At 36.2% G+C, this 19,087-nt stretch overlaps 4 protein-coding genes across 7 annotated transcripts; 3 read left to right on the plus strand and 1 right to left on the minus strand.

The window, feature by feature from the left end:
* The first annotated feature begins 799 nt into the window (after positions 1-799).
* LOC132187580 (GCN5-related N-acetyltransferase 8-like) lies at positions 800-1,749 on the plus strand. Its single transcript, XM_059601930.1, has one exon. It carries the CDS (start codon positions 891-893, stop codon positions 1,590-1,592), a length of 702 nt encoding a protein of 233 aa, XP_059457913.1. The 5' UTR covers positions 800-890; the 3' UTR covers positions 1,593-1,749.
* A 2,098-nt stretch (positions 1,750-3,847) lies between these two features.
* On the minus strand, positions 3,848-7,316 carry LOC132188200 (protein YELLOW LEAF 1, choloroplastic-like). 4 transcript variants are annotated; one of them, XM_059602608.1, is made up of 6 exons: positions 7,210-7,316; positions 6,490-6,557; positions 5,774-5,994; positions 5,170-5,248; positions 4,278-4,471; positions 3,848-4,100 (listed from the first exon to the last, which is right to left on the minus strand). In XM_059602608.1, exons 2-5 carry the CDS (start codon positions 6,539-6,541, stop codon positions 4,278-4,280), a joined length of 546 nt encoding a protein of 181 aa, XP_059458591.1. In that variant the 5' UTR covers positions 6,542-6,557; positions 7,210-7,316; the 3' UTR covers positions 3,848-4,100. The 4 variants fall into 4 exon arrangements, with proteins under 4 accessions (XP_059458591.1, XP_059458590.1, XP_059458589.1 ...); XM_059602607.1 differs by having other exon boundaries at positions 3,848-4,105; XM_059602606.1 differs by lacking the exon at positions 3,848-4,100 and having other exon boundaries at positions 4,148-4,471.
* Positions 7,317-8,494: 1,178 nt separating this feature from the next.
* Positions 8,495-10,086, plus strand: LOC132187629 (lysM domain receptor-like kinase 3). The gene has a single exon (XM_059602008.1). It carries the CDS (start codon positions 8,569-8,571, stop codon positions 9,904-9,906), a length of 1,338 nt encoding a protein of 445 aa, XP_059457991.1. The 5' UTR covers positions 8,495-8,568; the 3' UTR covers positions 9,907-10,086.
* Positions 10,087-13,592: 3,506 nt separating this feature from the next.
* Positions 13,593-16,974, plus strand: LOC132187218 (uncharacterized). Its single transcript, XM_059601456.1, has 2 exons — positions 13,593-13,726; positions 16,155-16,974. Exons 1-2 carry the CDS (start codon positions 13,645-13,647, stop codon positions 16,655-16,657), a joined length of 585 nt encoding a protein of 194 aa, XP_059457439.1. The 5' UTR covers positions 13,593-13,644; the 3' UTR covers positions 16,658-16,974.
* Positions 16,975-19,087: the final 2,113 nt, after the last annotated feature.

A 19,087-nucleotide genomic window follows, 5' to 3' on the forward strand; every position in this document is an offset into this window, starting at 1 on the left:
TGAATCGTGGGAACTGGAATTACATAATTTAATCTTTGAGTGTAATGATCAATCAGCCATTATTGAGCGGGTTCAAGAATGTGCCAATGTGGGTTTTTTTTTCTTTTTTTGATGAATTTGTGATCTTATCCCAAAAAAAAAAAAAAAAGGAAATCTGTTACACTGCACCAGATTCATTGAATCATTTTGATATTTCACAATTGACAAAGAGAGTGACAAATCATTTTTGTCTTGATTGTTTTAAAACACGATTTCTTAAGTCAAATCTTGAGTAAAGATGATTAGCCCAATCCCAATTATATCTTCCAGCATAATTTGAAGGAAACACGTTAACAAACAGCCTCAAACAATGTGAATGGAGTATACTTTGACCCGTGAGTAATTTTTTTTGTTGTTATCTACAACTTTTGACATTTTTCTTTTCATATATGTGTGATTTTAACATGCTATTGGATAAAGCTAACAAGTCCGAATTCGCTATCGCCGTAGAGGAATGTTATACATTTTAAATTTTTTTTTTTTTTTTTTTAAGTTAGTTTTCAAATGATATGTCATCATCTTATGAGATTTATTATTTTGAAAAGTGTGTCACAAACTCACAGGATTGTGACACATCATCCCTTTTGAAAACTAACTTTTATGAAAAAAAATTTGAAATATTTAGCATTTTTCGAAGGTAAAAAGAAAGAAAGCATTTTCCGTAAAAATGAAAATAATTTTTAAAATTACACGCTTCCCACTTAAAAAGTCTTAATTATAAAACCCCACCCCTTAGATAGTATTAGTAGCCTCGCAGCTGATTGGAATTGTTGTTCATTTCTTCACTCCCAACCTAATCCAAACACTCTAGAAATTAGTAGAAGAAACCCATTTCTCTATAGAAAAGAAAAATGGCCGCCGCCGCACCGCCGCCGCCACCAACCCCAGCGGCCATAACGCTGCCAGACCCAACCCCAACGGGGCAACCTGTCTTCGCCCGCGTGCGCCTGGGCAACGCATCGGACGTCCCCCACATCCACAAGCTGATCCACCAGATGGCCGTCTTCGAGCGCCTCAGCCACCACTTCTCCGCCACCGAGGCTTCCCTCTCCTCCACCCTCTTCACCTCCCCTCCCTTCCAGTCCTTCACGATCTTCATCCTCGAGGTCTCCCCGAACCCATTCCCACCCACTATCCCTCCTCACCCTCTCTTCTCACCCATTACTCAAATTGCCCCTCTCGACCTCCCCATCAACGACCCAGAAAAGGAAGCGTTCAGATCCCACAACAGCGGCGGCCTCGACGTTGTGATTGCTGGGTTTGTTTTGTTTTTCCCCAACTTCTCGACGTTCTTGGGGAAACCGGGGTTCTACGTGGAGGACCTGTTTGTGAGGGATTGCTACAGAAGGAAAGGGTTTGGGAAAATGCTGCTCTCTGCCGTGGCGGCGCAGGCGGTGAAAATGGGATATGGGAGGGTGGAGTGGGTGGTGCTGGACTGGAATGTTAACGCTATCAAGTTCTATGAGGAAATGGGTGCTAAGGTCTTGCAGGAGTGGAGGATTTGCCGCCTCACTGGTGAAGCTCTCCAAGCCTATGGAAGTGCTCATAATTAATTAATTAATTTTTATTTTTATTTTTTATGTCAATTTCCTTATGTTTTCTCCCAAGTAATTTCACTGCTATGCCTTGTTAAGTTCTTCAAATCTACTGTTAGTGAAAGAACATGTTGCCCTTTAAAGTTTCTAATTCTGGGTGTGATCTTAGCATTTATATTTTATAGGCTTTATTCACTTGAATATCATCATCCATTTTGTAGTATTGGAAAAATGCAAAATTAGTCTTTGTGGTTTACCTGATTTACAATTAACTTCCTTTGGTATCAAAATGAACTCAAAGGTTTCTGAGGTATGCCAAAAATATAATTTAGTCTCTACAATCAAATTTTGTCCACTAATTTAACAAATTTCTTTCGTATGACATTAACTTAAATAGGATAAGTATCATAATTATATTGGCTCTAACGTTTTATGCTGTTAAAATTTTTTAAGTGAGTGAACGGAATTTGACTATAAGAACTAAATTATTTTTTTAGCATATCTTAGAGATTTTTGAGTTCATTTTGATACTACAAAGAATTAATTATTGTAGTATTAATTACAAATCAGGTAAATTACAAGAAGAACTGAATTTACATTTTTCCCTTAAATGAATCTGCCTCGGAAAGGCATAGACATAATCCAGAATCTGTGTGGAACTATCTTGAGGGTTCTAAATTTAGTTTTCTCGGTAGAAATCGATCTTTTATTTTTTAATAAAAAAAATAAAAATAAAAATTGAAAAAAAAAGGTAGGCAGAGAGACTAATTATAATTATTTTACCTGACTATAATAGCACTTCTCGTTCGGAGTCCCACATATGGTGGGAATATAAGCACTCTCTCAAATCCAAAGTCATAGCCCTGATCTAATATCATCAAAATATCAATTGAGATTTTTTATTTCGAAATTGAGCTCTCATCTTATTACCTGTTGAACCACTTCAAAATTTCTTAGCCGCGGCCTTGCGCCACAGCCATTATGGTCCCCATGAAATCGACTTGACTGGTATAGTGGTCACCTGTCAAAGTATAAAGTTTCTCCACCGAAAGTTCTAGACTTCCGTGGAGAACTCTGTAAATAATAAAGTCCAAAAATGTGGGTCATGATTTGGGACGTGTGTCTGGGACAAACCAATGTGATTAGCCTTGTTTCTTTCTTCACTAATGAGGGCTGAAATTAATACATAATCTCAAATTCATCTTAAAAGAAAAGAAAATAGATTAGAATTAATCCTGCCATTGTCAATTTTATTGCATTGAATCCAAAGCCACCTCAAGCTGCAAATTGGCAACAACATAGCCAGAGATCAATCTTCTGGTGTAATGAATTTTATCATTAATCTTGGGTATCATTAATGTGCTCTACCACAATCTTATAATAGTTTTTCCTTTCATGAGAGCAAAAGGAGGATTGAGAAATTGTTGAATTGATGAAACACGAATGGGGATGATCGGGAAAATTAGATATTTAGTTTTTAGGGTTCACAGTAGTACCAAACTAATTGTTGGATGTTAAAAATATCTTAAAGATTTTCAGGTTAAAATACTTGTTGAAAACGGTCTCTTGTCAACTATTTGATGAAAACTATTACATACACACATAAATTCACATCACAATCAATCGTAATGAGTTGACCTATTGTAAAATTATACGACCCAAGAAGAGGGCCCACATTTGCTTCAAAAAGCAATCTCATAAAGTAGCATTGGCAAAAGTTTAAGGGATTGATGTTGCACAATCAAAAGGCCGCATGATCCTACGACCCAATCAAGGTGTAATTGCCTAATGCAGGTAATCCACTATGATTAGAAAACTTGCAAATTAGGCTTATGAAACACTATTGCCAATAATTCATGGCTCGCAAACATATTGGGCAATTGCAAATGTAAGGTTGTGTACCCCAAAACGAAATATTGATCAGCACATGGCGATGTACCCTAGGATGCATTGTATTGAGAAATTGATCAATATATTATCACGCACCCTAGAATATATTACATCGGGCAATTGGCAAAGAGCACAACCATGAACCCCTAGATTAAATGTGGCATTGGCAATTGACTAGCATGTGGTCATGTATCCCATATTAGATTGCATTGGAAAATTGACTGGCCTACGGTCATGAACCCCGAATTAAATTGTATTGGGTGATTGGCCGATGAACGGCTATTCCAAGTCAAGTTTCTTGTAACCCTTTCCTCATTTGCTTTTGAAAAAAAAAAGAAAAGGGGCCAACTTATGGCCATGGACCCATACCAAGACGTATTGGACAATTGGTCAGTATGTGAACATGACCATAAAGTACCAATTTTGTCACTTTTTAAAACTCAAGTAGGTTTTTGATAAAGAAGTAAACCACATGTAGCAATTATGTGTTTAACCTAAACAAAATCCAATGTCAATAAAATTTCCTGCCCAAGTATACCAGCCAGATATTGATAAACGCGTCCCCGAGGACTAGCTCAATCGGCTGTGAACCCTGCTTAATGAAGCGGAGATCACTAGTTCAAATCTCCCTTCCCCCTTTCCTTGTATGGACATGTCAAAAAAAACAAAAAAAAAGATCTTGATAAACGCAACTCAAGCTGACCTTTTCTATGTATAAAAATTTATTCATCAACAGAAAAAGAACTTAGAAAAAAAATTTCTACAGCACAATGTGAGCCAAGCGTCCCTAATTTTAGCAATGAGAATCCTTACTCATCTTCCATCTCTGCGATTACGCCACTCAATTTCTTTATCTTTTAAAAAGCCTAGGACACCAAGTAAAGCAAAAAGGATCCATCCACCCGATGATTTATCTCCGCCGCCACCACCGCCACCGCCACCACCGCCGCCATGATAGGGTGGGAAACCAGACCCGCCATCATAGAGTTTTGGTGACTTCTCCTTGCCTGAAATTTTATTTAACAATTATATGCCATTTGAAATACTCCAATAATTTAAAGAGGAAAATTAGAATTTTAAAATAAAATAAAGCTGCATTGTCCCAATAACTCCAAGTAAATTCCCAAATAAAAATAGATATCAAACACCCATAAAAGAGGATTATACAAAATAAAGAGAAATATGGCTCTAATTCATTTGTAGCAAACATTTATCCCTAAGGGCACGAGCAACGACAATATATCAAGAAAAACAGGTCTATTAGCTGCATCCTTCTGGCAATCCATAGGTGGAAAAATTTAACCATCCAAACCAATTTACTTGAGATGCCTTAGTAGTTTATTCCTTCAATGATAATCTCCTCATTAATTAGAAAATTTTCCTGCATAATAAAAGCTCCTTATTGGGCATATCATCTGTCTATGATGGATAGAGTATGTGAGATCCTAGAATACACTTTGTGGAGCAAAAAGTACAACCAACAGAACAACATCTCACAAATAATAAATTTAAAAAAGGAAAAGGAGACAAGTCTAGGAGTCGAAGTGGATGTCAGTCGAAAGTACAATTGAAATGCGAATAAGTATTTCCTACAAAGCTAATCTCACACATGAGAGAAGGGTGCATATAGTGGTCTGGCTAGGACAGCAAGCATTGACTAAACCATATATTTGGCAAGTAAATAATATTGAGAAATAGCAATTACCAGGAATACTAGTAATTGTTGGAGCCTTCCGTGTAACAGTTTGGGTTTGCACTGCAGTAGCAGCAGCGTTCCTTGCATTCTGCAGAAAGCAGAGTGAGAACAAGACATTAGAGACTCGCGTACCAATTGCTAGAAAATATGTCGTAGCAGTAATACTTAAATAACAAAATTCCTATGCATCAGAGTATAGCTCCAAAATCAGATGGCCAATTGACTAATTTCTTCGCCAACTCTTTCTTTGAATGCTAAAACTATCAATCTCAACCAACTTAGTACATTAAAATTAGAAAATAAACATCCAGATACAGTCTGGTAAAGCTCTGAACTTGGGCTTTCCACATCAATTTAGGTTTACAGTTATAAGAGGCAATGAATCACCTTATGCAACAGTTACATTCTAATTGCATAAGAAAAATGGATGAAATCTCAAAAATAGTAGTAACATGCAATCAAAACTTACTTGTAAAAAACACTTCCTTTAGTCATTGTGACAGAAAACTAATGTACAGGATTTACAGTCAAAGGAGATATGATTAAAAGAATCACATCTATCAGTATGAAGAAAGCAAACATATATAAAGGTAATATGCAGAAACAAACATACCGAAGCGGCTTTAATAATAACAGAAGTAGACCGCATTTGAGTGGAACATGCGCTGGGCCTTCTTCTATCAATATGTGAAAATGGCTTGGAAAGCCTGATTCCAGATTTAGCAAGTTGAAGACGTCCCCTGCTGTAATCATAAGGTGGAAACCGCATGCAGGCCCTGACTAGATTAGATCTAGTTAGCCTACTTTGCTCCATGGACAGACCATTTGTTCTAACTGCATAAAAATAAAAAATAAAAAAGAATCGTCAAGTAGCATTATCAAAATCAAAATCTGCACTGACTCTTCGTTTTCCATGTATAGAAGTTGCTAAGCAGCTTTTTTAGTGTCAAAATATAAATAATCTCTTCAACCAAACTGCACCATGATGTATCTTTATCTCTCAAGTTTTACACCTCTTAAGAGAACTTCAAGTGAGCTAAAACCAATGTTATCTCTTCCTTAGTAGAACATATTGCTGGACCGCCAATCAGCAATAAGAGTCTTACCTCACACGCATAACCAAGCCATGTCCAATAACAGGCACTTCACACATCTTAGGTGTGTCAATTCACTTGCCCATCACCACATTAATTAAAAAAATCTAAAATCATATTTCATGTTCATTTATAGAGATCGATAAGAAATTCTATTTTGTGGTGATGGAAATCAAAGGACATATAATCTTATTCATCACTGCTAAACTCAAAGTATTTATAAATTGCAATATACCTGGTGCTAATGGAGGTGAGGTTGCAAGGTTACTAGCCATCGTGGTCGACATTTTTATGGAAATTTACCTACAAGATAAGCTGTTTGCATTATACAATGAGAAGTATACATGAAAATTTTAAACTAAATAGAGTAACATGATGCGTTTAAAGCAGTCCAATAAAATCAAAAGCCAGGGAAAAATTAGAAGAAAAAAAAATGCTAATCAACAGAGATATTCGTTGCACATCTGATTACACTGTAGCTATCAAGTTCTAGCTCGATTACACCAAAAAACAAATCAATATGCAAGAAATGAAAAATAAAAATCTAAACGTTGTATTTCCCTCTCAAAAAGCAAATAAAATTGAGTGAAGCTCCCTAGCTGCATATTTTCTTTTTTCAGCGATGAGATAAGATTTCCAAAGTTCCAATCCCTATTTACATTTCTTTGTCCTATTTTTCTCAAAAATCGAACGCACCGCCTTATAATTCAATCACAAAACAGGAAAGCCAAACAGGTCGCACCACAGGAGTTGCAACAAATGCTAACATCAAATGAATTAATACATAAAGTACCAATCAAATCTTTCACCGAATTTCCTCATTCTCACTTTTACATTAAATTGCACAAACAACGCGTAAATTCACGTATACATGCACACATAAATACATACACTCTCATGCATATCTATGTATATTTGCCTTTCTATGTGAGAGAGAGAGAGAGAGAGAGAGCACCTGCTAGTGGTGGTGATCGCTGGTTGGGAAGAACAATAGGGTTTCCTGGACTCTCTGTTGTTATTTTTGGAGGGGCAGAGGGTCGAAGAAGCGAGGGTCGAAAGACCGACTTATATGGAATATACACAGACAAAAAACATGGGTTTCCGGATTTCCCCTTGGATGCTTTTTATTATTATTATTATTATTATTTAATGGAAAATCCACTGCTTAACTCAAATTATCACTCAACTGATTAATGTCCCTTTAAACTTTTAATTGTGGCATTGTGTCTTTCAAACTACCAAAATATTGTCAATGTCTCCCAAAGTTAGCAAAAAGATAAAAATACATCTATAAATTTTTCAATAAGACAAAAATACTCTTATAAATTCGATTTTTAAAAAGAAATTTTTAATTTTAAAACAAATGATTTGTTTTTTAAAAATATTTTTTTAAACTGGAAATGTTTTTTTTTTTTTAAACGAAAATTTTTTAAATTATGTTTTAAAAAACCAACATTTTTTATTTTTTTAAACAAAAGTTTTTTGATTTTTTTAAAACGGTTGAAATTTGAAAAAAAATTCTTATAAAAAGATTTTAAAAAATAAATAAATAAAAATTGGCCACTTCTTGCAAATTTTTAAAATTGAGGCTCAAATTTTAAAATTAGTCATCGAAAGAGTAAAGTGCATTTTTCCTTTCTTTTTTAGTTTTAGGTTTTTTTAAAAGTTTTAGTTTTTTTTTTTTTTTTTGAAAAATGCAAAATCAGTCCTTGTGGTTTACTTGATTTGCAATTAACTCCTTGTAGTATTAAAATGAATTCAAAAGTCCCTAAGGTATGCCAAAAACATAATTTTTCAAATTTCGTTCACTGACTTAATAAATTATGATAACATTAAACGTTAAAACCAATAAAATTGTGATACTTGTTATATTTAAGTCAGTATCACACTAACAGAATTTATTAAATTAGTGGACAAAATTTGACTGTAAGAACTAAATTATTATTTTGGCATATTTCGAGGACCTTTGAGTTCATTTTGATACCACAAATACTTAATTATAAATCAAGTAAATCACAATGACTAATTTTTTATTTATTTTTTTTTTTTTTTTCTATCTTATTAAGGATAATTTCATTATCTAAGTGACATCACAGTTGAAAGTTTAAAAATATTAACAATTAGATTAGTTTGAGGGGTTAGGTGGTACCCTTCTTTAATCTAAGGTGACCGGGAACGCTCGTCATTGGCAACATTTGACAACTGAAAAAGGGACCCAACTGCTGCAATTCCAGAACAGAAGACGATCGATCAAGTATTATTCTCTGTTGTTACACAAAAAAAAAAAAAAACGTATTACTCTCTATTCTCTGCTATGATACGCCCACACCGCCCGGCGCACTTTAGCAGCCATCATTCAATCCCGGACGGGACCACCAATTCGTTGGCAATTCCAATGTGCAAAACGAAGAAGAGCACAGACGCGATCGAACCCAAGAGAGCGGATGCGGAGCCCCGGAAGTCGTTTAATTCATCCTTCTCTTCGCTCCCAGACCCGTCCGCCAACAATTTCACTAGCACCGCCAACTTCCCCAACACCGGTTCCAGCAACAATTACAAGAATTACTCGTCCAAGTCTTCGGCCTCAAGCCGAGCATCTCTGTCTAGCCTCAAGGACTCTCTTCCTGAAAACACTCACGTCTACGACTTCTCCGAAATCCGCGCCGCCACCAACAACTTCCTCGCGAAGAAATTCTCCTCCTCGTCCTCATCCGCCGGGTGGCGCTGCACCGTTCGGAGCAAGGAGGTCATCGTCTTCCAGCGGAAGCTCCGCCGTCCGATGGAATTGCCGGAGCTACAGGGCCGGGTCTTGACGATTGGCCGGAGCCACCACAGCAGCTTGGTCAAGCTCCTCGGCGCGTCGATGTCCGGGAATTACATTTACCTAGTGTACGAGTTCGTCGACGGCGCGAACCTCTCGGAGTGCCTCCGGAACCCTAGAAACCCTAGCTTCACGGTCCTCTCCACCTGGCTCTCGCGCATGCAGGTCGCCACGGACCTCGCGCACGGCCTCGAGTACATCCACCATTGCACGGGGCTGAGCTCAGGCTTCGTCCACAACCACATCAAGAGCTCCAGCATCATCGTCACGGGAGGGTCTCTAAACGCGAAGATCTGCCACTTCGGCACCGCGGAGCTGTGCGGAGAAATCGTCGAAAACCACAGCTCCGATTCGGCAAAATTGAAAAGATCGGACAGTCGAGGAATAAAGCTCGAGGGGACGAGAGGGTACATGGCGCCGGAGTTTCAGTCCACTGGCATCGCCTCGCAGAAGAGCGACGTGTACGCGTTTGGTGTGGTGGTATTGGAGCTCCTGTCCGGAGAGGAGGCGCTCAAGTACAGCTTTGACGAGGAGGGTGGTGGGTATAGGAGGGTGAGCGTGATAGACACGGCGCGTGAGACGGTGGTGGAAGGTGGTGGTGATGGGATGGTGAGGAGGTGGGTGGATAGGCGGCTGAAGGACTCGTACCCGGTTGACGTGGCGGAGAAGATGGTGCGCTTGGGGTTGGATTGCGTGGAGGAGGATCCGGATAAGCGGCCGGATATGAGTCGGGTCGCGCTTTGGGTTTCCAAGTTGTATATGGAGTCTCAGAAATGGGCGGAGCGGATCGGCATGCCCACGGACTTCTCGGTTTCGATGGCCCCTCGATGAAGTCCCTAGTTGTTACCGGTTACCGACTGCTTGAATTAATTTTTTGTTTGGATTTTTTTTATAAAAACAAAAAAAAAAGAATTATAGGTTTTAGAGTTTGACTAATTCTTTTTAAATACACTGTTAAGGATATTGACAGAAGCTTGCGGATATTTGTATATGTTGTCAATAACACTAAAAGAGAAGAGAATTGTTTTTGTGTTTGTTTTTGTTTGTTATTTAAATATATGTTTAATTTTTTTTCAAAAATAATTCTTTAGTGGACTCCATATAAAACATTTTCTGAAAATGTAGACTCTACCTAAAAAAAACATTTATCAATTTTTTATATCACTCCAAATACTTGTAAAATCATTTCTAAACATACCTCAAAGACACGTTTTTAATACTACTTCTAGAGTGGTCCCTTTATAGTTTACATGTGCCCCATCTGAGTGATTAAAAAAGAAAATATGAAGACAACCATTAAAGTGGCCCAAGCCATGCATTTGCCCGATCGAGAAGTTATCAGTAGTGACAGTGGTTCAATGGTTTCAATAAAATCTTTAAAGAAATTGTGCACGTGTTAGGACGTGAGTTTGACCATTCGCAAAACCACTTACACAGACCCTATTAGTATTAACAATCTAGAGTTCTATTGATATTCTGGTAGGACTAGTGAGGCTATTAGCACTGGGTCAAACTATGGCTTTAATTGGTCTTGAGGTAGCACTTGCAGTTCCAACAGTTTGTGCTCCTCCTAAGTTGTTCCTAGTAGGCATATACTACTATGGTCACATCTAAGTAAAGTAGCCACAATTAATCGTCCACTCTTGCCTTTTTATTATAAAAAAATTAGACAAATTTGAATGAATTAATTTTCTTTACACAGTTTTTTGTTATATGTATATGTAATTTCTTCATATTTAGATCCTACAAATCTAATTAATAATAAACTTTTAAAACAAAGTTATATAAGAAATTGACAATAATTGAATGGATTAAAGTTCTCATAAATAAGTAGATGATGATCTGAAAACAAATCCCAAAATTCTCGATATATGATTTGGCTTGTATAGTTTAAAGCTCTCATTAAAATATATGCAACTCATTGCCCGACAATCTTTCAACCAGTCTGGTGTAGATGTTCTGTCGGCTGACCACTTCCAACTCTGTTGAGGAGAAATTGAAAGGATGACAAATTAATTAACATACTATTTCTTGTATATATATATATAGAAAGCTAATGTTGTGGCTTTATATAATTATGAAAAATATTATTTTGTATTTTTTTAGCATATTCAATTAACGTGACATGTTCAATTTATTCTTTGACCAATCTTAATTAAGTAGAAAGAAAAAAAAAATAATTAAGAATGAATGAAGATGTCACACCAGTTGAATATGTCCAAAAAAAAAAAAAAGGATGATGAAAGAATGTAAATAACATTTTTTATATCTTAAAAAATTTATCGTGCTTTTTCACAATCGGTGATCTACGAAAAATAAGAAAAACATAAAACAAGCAATTACAAAACACATAATTAATTTATGTAGTTTACCACTAATAGTTACGTCTACAGAGTTTTAATGAGATTTCATTACTTTTTGAAAAACAATACATGAAGGGTTAATTATATCCGTTCAAAACCCTAAAGTTAGGAGCGACTATAAAATACAACTTTCAACTAGGTCAAAACACCGAAACACTTCCAACATCAAATCCAATCGAGTACAAACTAGGTAAGATACAAACTACGCTCCAAGTAACCTAACAGTAACGTCATTGAATTGAGACCACTTGGGAATTTTTGGAGGAGATCCATCTTAAGTTGATTGATGATAGTCAAGAGAAAGTATTATATTCCATTCCAATCCACTCAATTATGAAGATATGATGAGACGGAAGGTGCTTGAGAAGTGGCATTGGTCTACTCTGAAGTCTTCCTATTTATAATTAGTCATCCGACAATTCAACGTCTTTGAATGAATGATGAGTGTTATTACAGAAGCAAAAATCATCATGTGCTTTTCATCTGACATACGCAAGAATGCAATCGTGATTTGTTTTTTATCTTTTCATTCATATTTTCCAGTTTCCCAATCAGAATTTTGACAAGAAAAAAGATGAGGTTGATGACGTAGTAGTACTAGGCTTTAAAAAGCAGCCTGCAGGGCAAAGTGTCGAATATTCCTTCTACCACGCCACTTTGCATGAAAATATATATAATTCTAATAGGCTGTGTTCGGCAATCGGCTGAGTATGGCAAAAGGCCGGATTTGATCGGATCTAAAAATTAAAAAAAAATCTTTTCAAAATTAATTTTAATATTTTTATTTTTTACATCATATCAATTACTTTTTATTATTATTCAAATAAAAAAAATTACTACAAAACAAAATTTTCACTTTTTTTATACAAAATATTCTTACTTTTTTTCTATCATATCAATCAAATCTGCTACAATATCATTTCACTCTCTTTTTCCATTCCATTGCCAAACACAGCCATCAAATTTTTTTTTTCATTTTTTTTTAAAAAAAGTAGGGACCCCTTCACAGTCAATAAGGTGGTCAAACACCTAAAAGGTGGACATCCCCCTCTCGTTCTTAGAAGGGGTGGCCAACTGCTTCCCTCGTCTTATGAGGATAGTTTCGACTACCTTTAAAGTATAAGGTTTGGGAGATATTGCATCATCTCTTGGGGGTGGTTAACAATTACCCTTAAAGGGTGAGACAATGACCCGCCACCCCCAATGAGATAGTCCGATAACGAATTATCTTCTTTCGATTGTTTTTATTATTTTATTGTTGACGTATCTCAATTTAAGTCATTCATTTAGAATAAACGGTTTGGACCGGAGGAATTGCCATGTAATTTCAAGAAATCGTAGGGTGTTTCCATTTGTAGGAAGTTGTAGTTGTGGACAATATTGAACATATCACAAAACCGAGGTGGCAAGGCCTAAAACAAAATTCAATGATTATTAAACCTTACAAAGAGATACATTTTATTTTTATAAATTGGGTTGAAAAAAGTTTTTCTAACCCAATTTTCAAAGAAAACTTTGTCTGTCTGAATTTGTTGACTGTTTGAAATGCTACCAAATAAGAATATGTTAGATGGATCTGCGGTCAAAGATTCAATCTTAAACTGAATTCAAGCCTTATGTACATTTGACCAATTAGAATTTGAACATAGCCATAGTTAAAGGCAAGAAACTAAATTCATTATATGGAAAACATATTTAATTCCTAAGATGAATATATTTGCCCTCTCAGAAGTTGAAAACAGATACACCACATGGCACATATATCCTAGAAATTATATTTTTATTCAACTATTATCTCATTCTAGCTGCATGACATAATAGTCTAATTAATTTTTAAATTTTTTATTCTTAAAATTGACTAATTCAATAACTGATTGACATTGTCACGTCAGCATATGAGAATGTGATAAAGTGCAGCTTTTAATATTGTTTTTATTTTTTGATAACAATGACTAATTGGCACACACTCGAATAAAATAATAATGTAATTTATAATCGTCCCGGCAATAAAAAAAGTTGTATAGACCTTTTTTAAGAAAATAAAAAAGCCTTGGGTTGAAATATATAAATCCCAAAAGTTTAGGTTGAAATATATAAATCCAAAAATTATAGGGGCTTATTGTACTTTTCTCTATGTCTAAGACACCAGTGGTATTTTGGGATTTTATGTGCGTCTCTATACTGCGAAATTGGGCGGCGACCGACCATGGCGGCGAGGTTTTTACAGAAACGACTACTCTCACTCCTCGTCCGTAACCAGACTCAGCCTCAGACCGCTTTCCTTAAAGGTGCGTCCCACTGTCTCTACCCTTCATTCAAAAATCCCAGATATTATACTCGCTATGATTGATGTGTCTGTGTGTGTGTGTGTATTGTTGAATGATTCACTTCTCCTTGGAAGTTGGAACTGTGATGTTCTTTGTTTTTTGGTTGTTGGGGATTATGGGTATTGGTGAGTTGAAGACTACGTGCTATGTTTGGATTTCCAAGAAAACTGAGGAAATTGAAACGAGTATGCTAAAATTTTGAAGGCTTTGCACTTTCTTTGTTGAGTTGGAATGTTGTTGTAAGGTTCTAAATTGAAATGACAAAGGAAATAGGGGAAATTGAATAAATGGAGTAATTCCGGAGGAGTTCTGGAATTGAAATTACACTGGAATATAACATAGGTAGCTATTTCAAGATAGTTAATCTCCTAACAAAGGATTACAAACAACATGTTTTCAGTTCATACGCTTTCCACTCCTGAACCCATTTGAAATAGGACTATAATCCCAACTGACTGGCCACTACTGCCCAGTAACTACCGACAAGGCACAGCCCACTAGCAAGACAACTGCCCATGACATTCCAGTAGCCATAAATTCCACTTATAAGCATACAATCCAATTACAAAACTCACACGTTAGCTACACACCTATTAAATACTTTAACCATTTTTAGATCCATAACAGTTGTGAACACGTAGCTAATTTGTGGGTTTTGTTTGGTTCTGCTTAGAAGTGTTATCAATGTCAATATTCTACTTCAATTTTAACTTTTGGAGTAGAAGGGAATTGAAGATTGAATGCAAAACTAGTCTTCAAGTTTGCATTTTTCCTAGGTATTCATAGACTCCTATTCTTGTCTTATGAGGCATGGATTGATATTTTCCTTGATGAGCGGACTTGAAGGGTATTTTTCTTGCCTGAAATGGAAGAGGGATTATCTTGTAGTTTTTGATCATTGTTGGTATTTTCTGAATGAAACAAACTCACTATGGAGCATGTAGAAGAATTGAGAATGGTGTTGAAAGCATCAAGTTTTATGGCACTATCTTTTTTCATTTCAATGTTTTATCTTTAGCATTTCCTAGGTTGTAAGATCCCTGTTTTATTAATGGATTAGGCCAACTAGGAGAATCAGACATAGTACATCTGATTGAATTTTGGAGAGCAAACTTTGGAATATTGGCTTATTATTCTTTTTTGCATTTTTAATCTATGTGAATGCTCTGAAGATTGTATGACATGCCTTTGCATTTTGTTTATTTTTAAATTTAGATATGCTATGGTGGGTCATGGATCTTGAAGTTCTGAGGTAATAAATAGAGATGGTCTTGAGGGGGTTGATTGAACCCTTTTAGCAATTGTTTGACTGCATACCACAATCAGTCTAGCAGCAATTGCCAATCAATTGCGATGGTCAAGAATGACAAATCCTTGTATTAATGTTAAGGATATGCTTGAATATGTTCTGATCATCTTGTATTGCAGTTAGAACTAAAAAAATCTTTGATTCCTCTGTTTCTAGCCTTTAAACTCAGATGCTGCTCTGAACTCCAAGTGGATGGATGAAGTATTGATGTTAGTCTTAGGTTTCATGTTACCATTATACTATTTTATTTATTTATTTTTGGATGAATGAAATATTTCATTGAACCAAACAACAAATACAACCACACTTCTAGCACAGCTCTAGAACACAAAAACTACAACACCAACAATCAACTCTTCTCCGAAATAAGAGGGAAAAACCTCAATGTAAAATATTTAAATCAAGACCCCGGTTATTACAAAGCTCAATATTTACAGCAGAAAACTGGAACTTCTTTTTATAGTTAATCCTGTGCTTAACATCCCAAACCACACTTTTTAAATGCCCTCTTGAGATCTCAAAGTATGGCCATGTCTAATAGCATTTCTCTGCAACCATAAGTGATAAATGGCAGCACTTAAGCAAAGCTTGCATAAATTAGCCAAGAGACTAGTTTTCCTCCAGTGCTGAATGCCATAACTCACGACATCTGCCCAACCAATAGGGGGGTCAGAAATGTGTTACCACTATACTAATGAAATATATTACTTGATATCAATTATAGTAGCTACATGTTGCCCTATGGTCATGTAGTAAGTTCATAATACTCATGTGACCACCGCATTAATGAAGCATTTTACTTAAAATCAGTAAAAATAGAGCGGTAAACAATTATAGAAGTTAAAGTGGAAAATGAGCACTTCCGGAATGTTGAAAGTTTTTTAATTGATATGTATATTAGCTTTCTGCACAAGAGTTTGTTCTGACCTTACTGGTAGTGGTTGAGCCAAGTTTCCTTTTGTCATTCATACGTTTCACATGGATGTCTTCCTGTGGTTACATATTTTCCTGCTTCAATTTTGATCATTTTTTTTTGCTTGGTATCTTAGACGTGTGTATGTGTGTGCTTATTGGTGGCAGAACCTTTTTGGCAATTTCTTCCTTCTGCAAATGCAACCTTCAGCAGATCCGAATTTTGTAAAAGAGCGATTCAGACGCAAACAAATCCTACCAGCCATGCTAATGAGGATTTGGAAAATCATGAAGCTGGCACTTTGAAGCCTGATTGCAACTCAGCTAATGTTCCCTCCAATACAAACAGTAATGACAGCTCACCTGTAAAGTATACTGCTAATTCCAAACTGAAAGCATCAATAAGGCATGACCTTGCCATGATCTTTACTTGCAAGGTCTGTGAAACAAGATCTGTCAAGACAGTTTGTCGGGAATCATATGAGAAAGGGGTGGTGGTGGCACGGTGTGGCGGGTGTAATAATCTACACTTGATTGCAGATCATCTCGGAATGTTTGGACAACCAGGAAGCGTTGAAGAATACCTGGCTGCTCGTGGCGAGGAAGTGAAGAAAGGTTCTGTTGATACCCTGAATCTGACGCTTGAAGATTTAGCTGGAAGCAAATGTTGAAATATTTATATAGCATCATTTCAGATAAGGTTTCTGAGTTATGTATTTCACTTAAAAAAAAAAAAAAAACATGGGCATGTGTGTTTTTTCGTCTAGTTTAACGATCTTGGGTTTTTTGGCCAAGTATTGGTAGTTGGTGGGAGTTGATTGTAAGATGTGGTAGTTGGTGAGGAGGACATGTAAATGAGTGGTAGTGGAGGAGGGTTAAAGGTAATTAACCCTTTGTTTTGTTTAAGGGATTTTCTTTTCTTTAATCTAGTGACCTGTTCATGTGTTCCAAAACAAATAAAAATGTTCTATGCGCAGCATTTTCCACCTGGGTATTTGTTGCAAGTGTTGTGCTGTGGGTATCAATTAAGACCCGCAGGTCTTTTGAGCAAAAGATGGAAGATGGCAGCATGAGTATTGCACTTAATGCCACACCATTTGCTTTCTTGTAATCAAACATGAGAAGTGCAGCCTATCAACAATGCAAGATTGCAAGATTGCCAGCTGGACAGTTTGGACAGATGAAAGGTTGCATGCATGGCTGGACAGCTGGATAGTCGAGAGCTAGAAGGGTTTAGTTAGATTGGAGTAATGCTTTCTTTTTGTTTTTTTAACGGAAATCTCTAAATTTCATTGATGAAATGTGAAGAATAATTAAGAGCATATTGCTCTTACAACACAAAATATAAAGTTCTGAAAAATTATAGCTAAAAGTTATGAGGTTACAAAGTCATAGATACAATCATAAAAATCTTATAATCAAATACATATTTATGACTTCAAACTTCTGCAAACCCATGTACAATTACAGTTAATGAACAGATCTGCTTCGAGCAAACTAGATCTATGACATGGGTAGCCTAAATACACAAAAAAAAAAAAAAAAAAAATCCAGGCGTGAAAGATAAATTCCCACACCGACCTACTTCTCAGCCCGAAGGTCAAGAGACAATTTTATCCTTGACCTGAAGGCCAAGACAGAATAAAATATCAAAAAAACAAAAAATCCCCACAAACAGCAGCGGAAGAGCACGGTATCGTAGACGTCTACAGGAAAACACGTCTTGGCTAATTACTTGATGGTTACATAGTGTTAAGTCACTATTTATTTTAGTTTAAATTGTTATAAAATGATTAATTTAATTATTTAATTAATATTTTATCGCTTCGTATCACGTATGAATATAAAGATTTTAACAATGGCAGGAAACAATTCTATTGATAGACCATTGTTCAAAGTGAGTAGACAAATACGATTGGTGTTGAACTAGATTGCAAGTGGAAAGCTAAGAGCTTGAGAGGGCAGCCTAATGAATTAAACGACTGTCGTACTATGGAGAGTTATTCACAGCGATTGTCGTATACTGGCTTATAGCATACACAGCGAACAAGAAGTTGGCAACGGGTTAATGGGTCGGACATGGGTACCGTATGTGAGCTCTATGAAGAAAAGTTTGTAGCCAGTGTTCCTACGTGGTATCAAGCAATCCAAAGGGGCAAATGAATTTTTCTCTACCAGAAACTATGGCGAGTCGTTGTGTTACCTCCACTTTGTCACCTCCTCTTCACGGCTTAGCCGCCAGAATTTCCATGGCAACGGTGGGTTTGACATCTTGCTCGCCCAAGAGCCTCAGGCCACTCTCAATCACCAAAAGTTTCAGCTCCATCTCTCTTTCCGCCACAAGAAAACCTCTCACAAAGTCACTCCAGGGTAATCTTTTTCAATGCTAATTCTTTTAATTTTTTCAATTTATTTCGTGGGTTTTGTGTTTTTTTTTTTTTTTTTAATCTTTGTAAAAATGCTAACATATATGAGTGTATACTAATACGAATATTGAAACTTTCACTGGGATTTTAATTGGGCATGAGTTTTCCTGGGGTTTGATTAATTTGACAGATTTGATGGGCACCCAATTGTCTGTTTTCAACCACAACTATGTTTGGTTATAATTGGTGGATTGTTTGGTTAAACTTGTATAGAGTAAGCACATAGGAGATGGAGAAAGAAATGTGGAAACTAATGGCTAATGGCTAATGGCTAATGGGAAAAGAAGGGGATGGAAGATTATTACGGAGGCTAAGGAATAAAATAGTTTTTTTTTTTTTTTTTGTGTGGTTTGTGGGATAAAGGTAGAACACAAATTATATTAAGGCTTCATTTGCTACAAGAATTTATTTATTTATTTTTCAATAAGAGAGTAAAATGTGTTAACCCCAACAGCAAACTTTCTTTTTGTTTGCTATGCTCGTTGAGGTTTTGACGTGTTTTGTTGGTCCGCGAGACCACAATGGTCTCATTTATGCTAAAAGAACGTTTTGATGGAATGTGAGCCAGGTACCAACTTTTTCTATGGGTTTGGGGTTTGTTCTTCGATTTCTTTCTGCCCTCAACGCTCAGTCTTTTGTTGAGAAAATATAGGGGAAAAAAAAAAACTGAATTTT

Source organism: Corylus avellana, chromosome ca7, assembly GCF_901000735.1.
Source record: "Corylus avellana chromosome ca7, CavTom2PMs-1.0".
Classification (NCBI taxonomy): domain Eukaryota; kingdom Viridiplantae; phylum Streptophyta; class Magnoliopsida; order Fagales; family Betulaceae; genus Corylus; species Corylus avellana.

What these genes read in the sequence shown, in the direction of transcription:
- LOC132187580 (XM_059601930.1), top strand. Translation starts at nt 891, where the DNA reads ATGGCCGCCGCCGCACCGCCGCCGCCACCAACCCCAGCGGCCATAACG.
- LOC132187629 (XM_059602008.1), top strand. Translation starts at nt 8,569, where the DNA reads ATGATACGCCCACACCGCCCGGCGCACTTTAGCAGCCATCATTCAATC.
- LOC132188200 (XM_059602608.1), bottom strand. Translation starts at nt 6,541, where the DNA reads ATGTCGACCACGATGGCTAGTAACCTTGCAACCTCACCTCCATTAGCA. An exon ending in CTCACCTCCATTAGCACCAG is followed by an intron (nt 5,995 to 6,489) that starts GTATATTGCAAT and finishes ATTTTTATGCAG; the next exon opens with TTAGAACAAATGGTCTGTCC. An exon ending in AACAATTACTAGTATTCCTG is followed by an intron (nt 4,472 to 5,169) that starts GTAATTGCTATT and finishes ATAAAATTTCAG; the next exon opens with GCAAGGAGAAGTCACCAAAA.
- LOC132187218 (XM_059601456.1), top strand. Translation starts at nt 13,645, where the DNA reads ATGGCGGCGAGGTTTTTACAGAAACGACTACTCTCACTCCTCGTCCGT. An exon ending in TCAGACCGCTTTCCTTAAAG is followed by an intron (nt 13,727 to 16,154) that starts GTGCGTCCCACT and finishes TATTGGTGGCAG; the next exon opens with AACCTTTTTGGCAATTTCTT.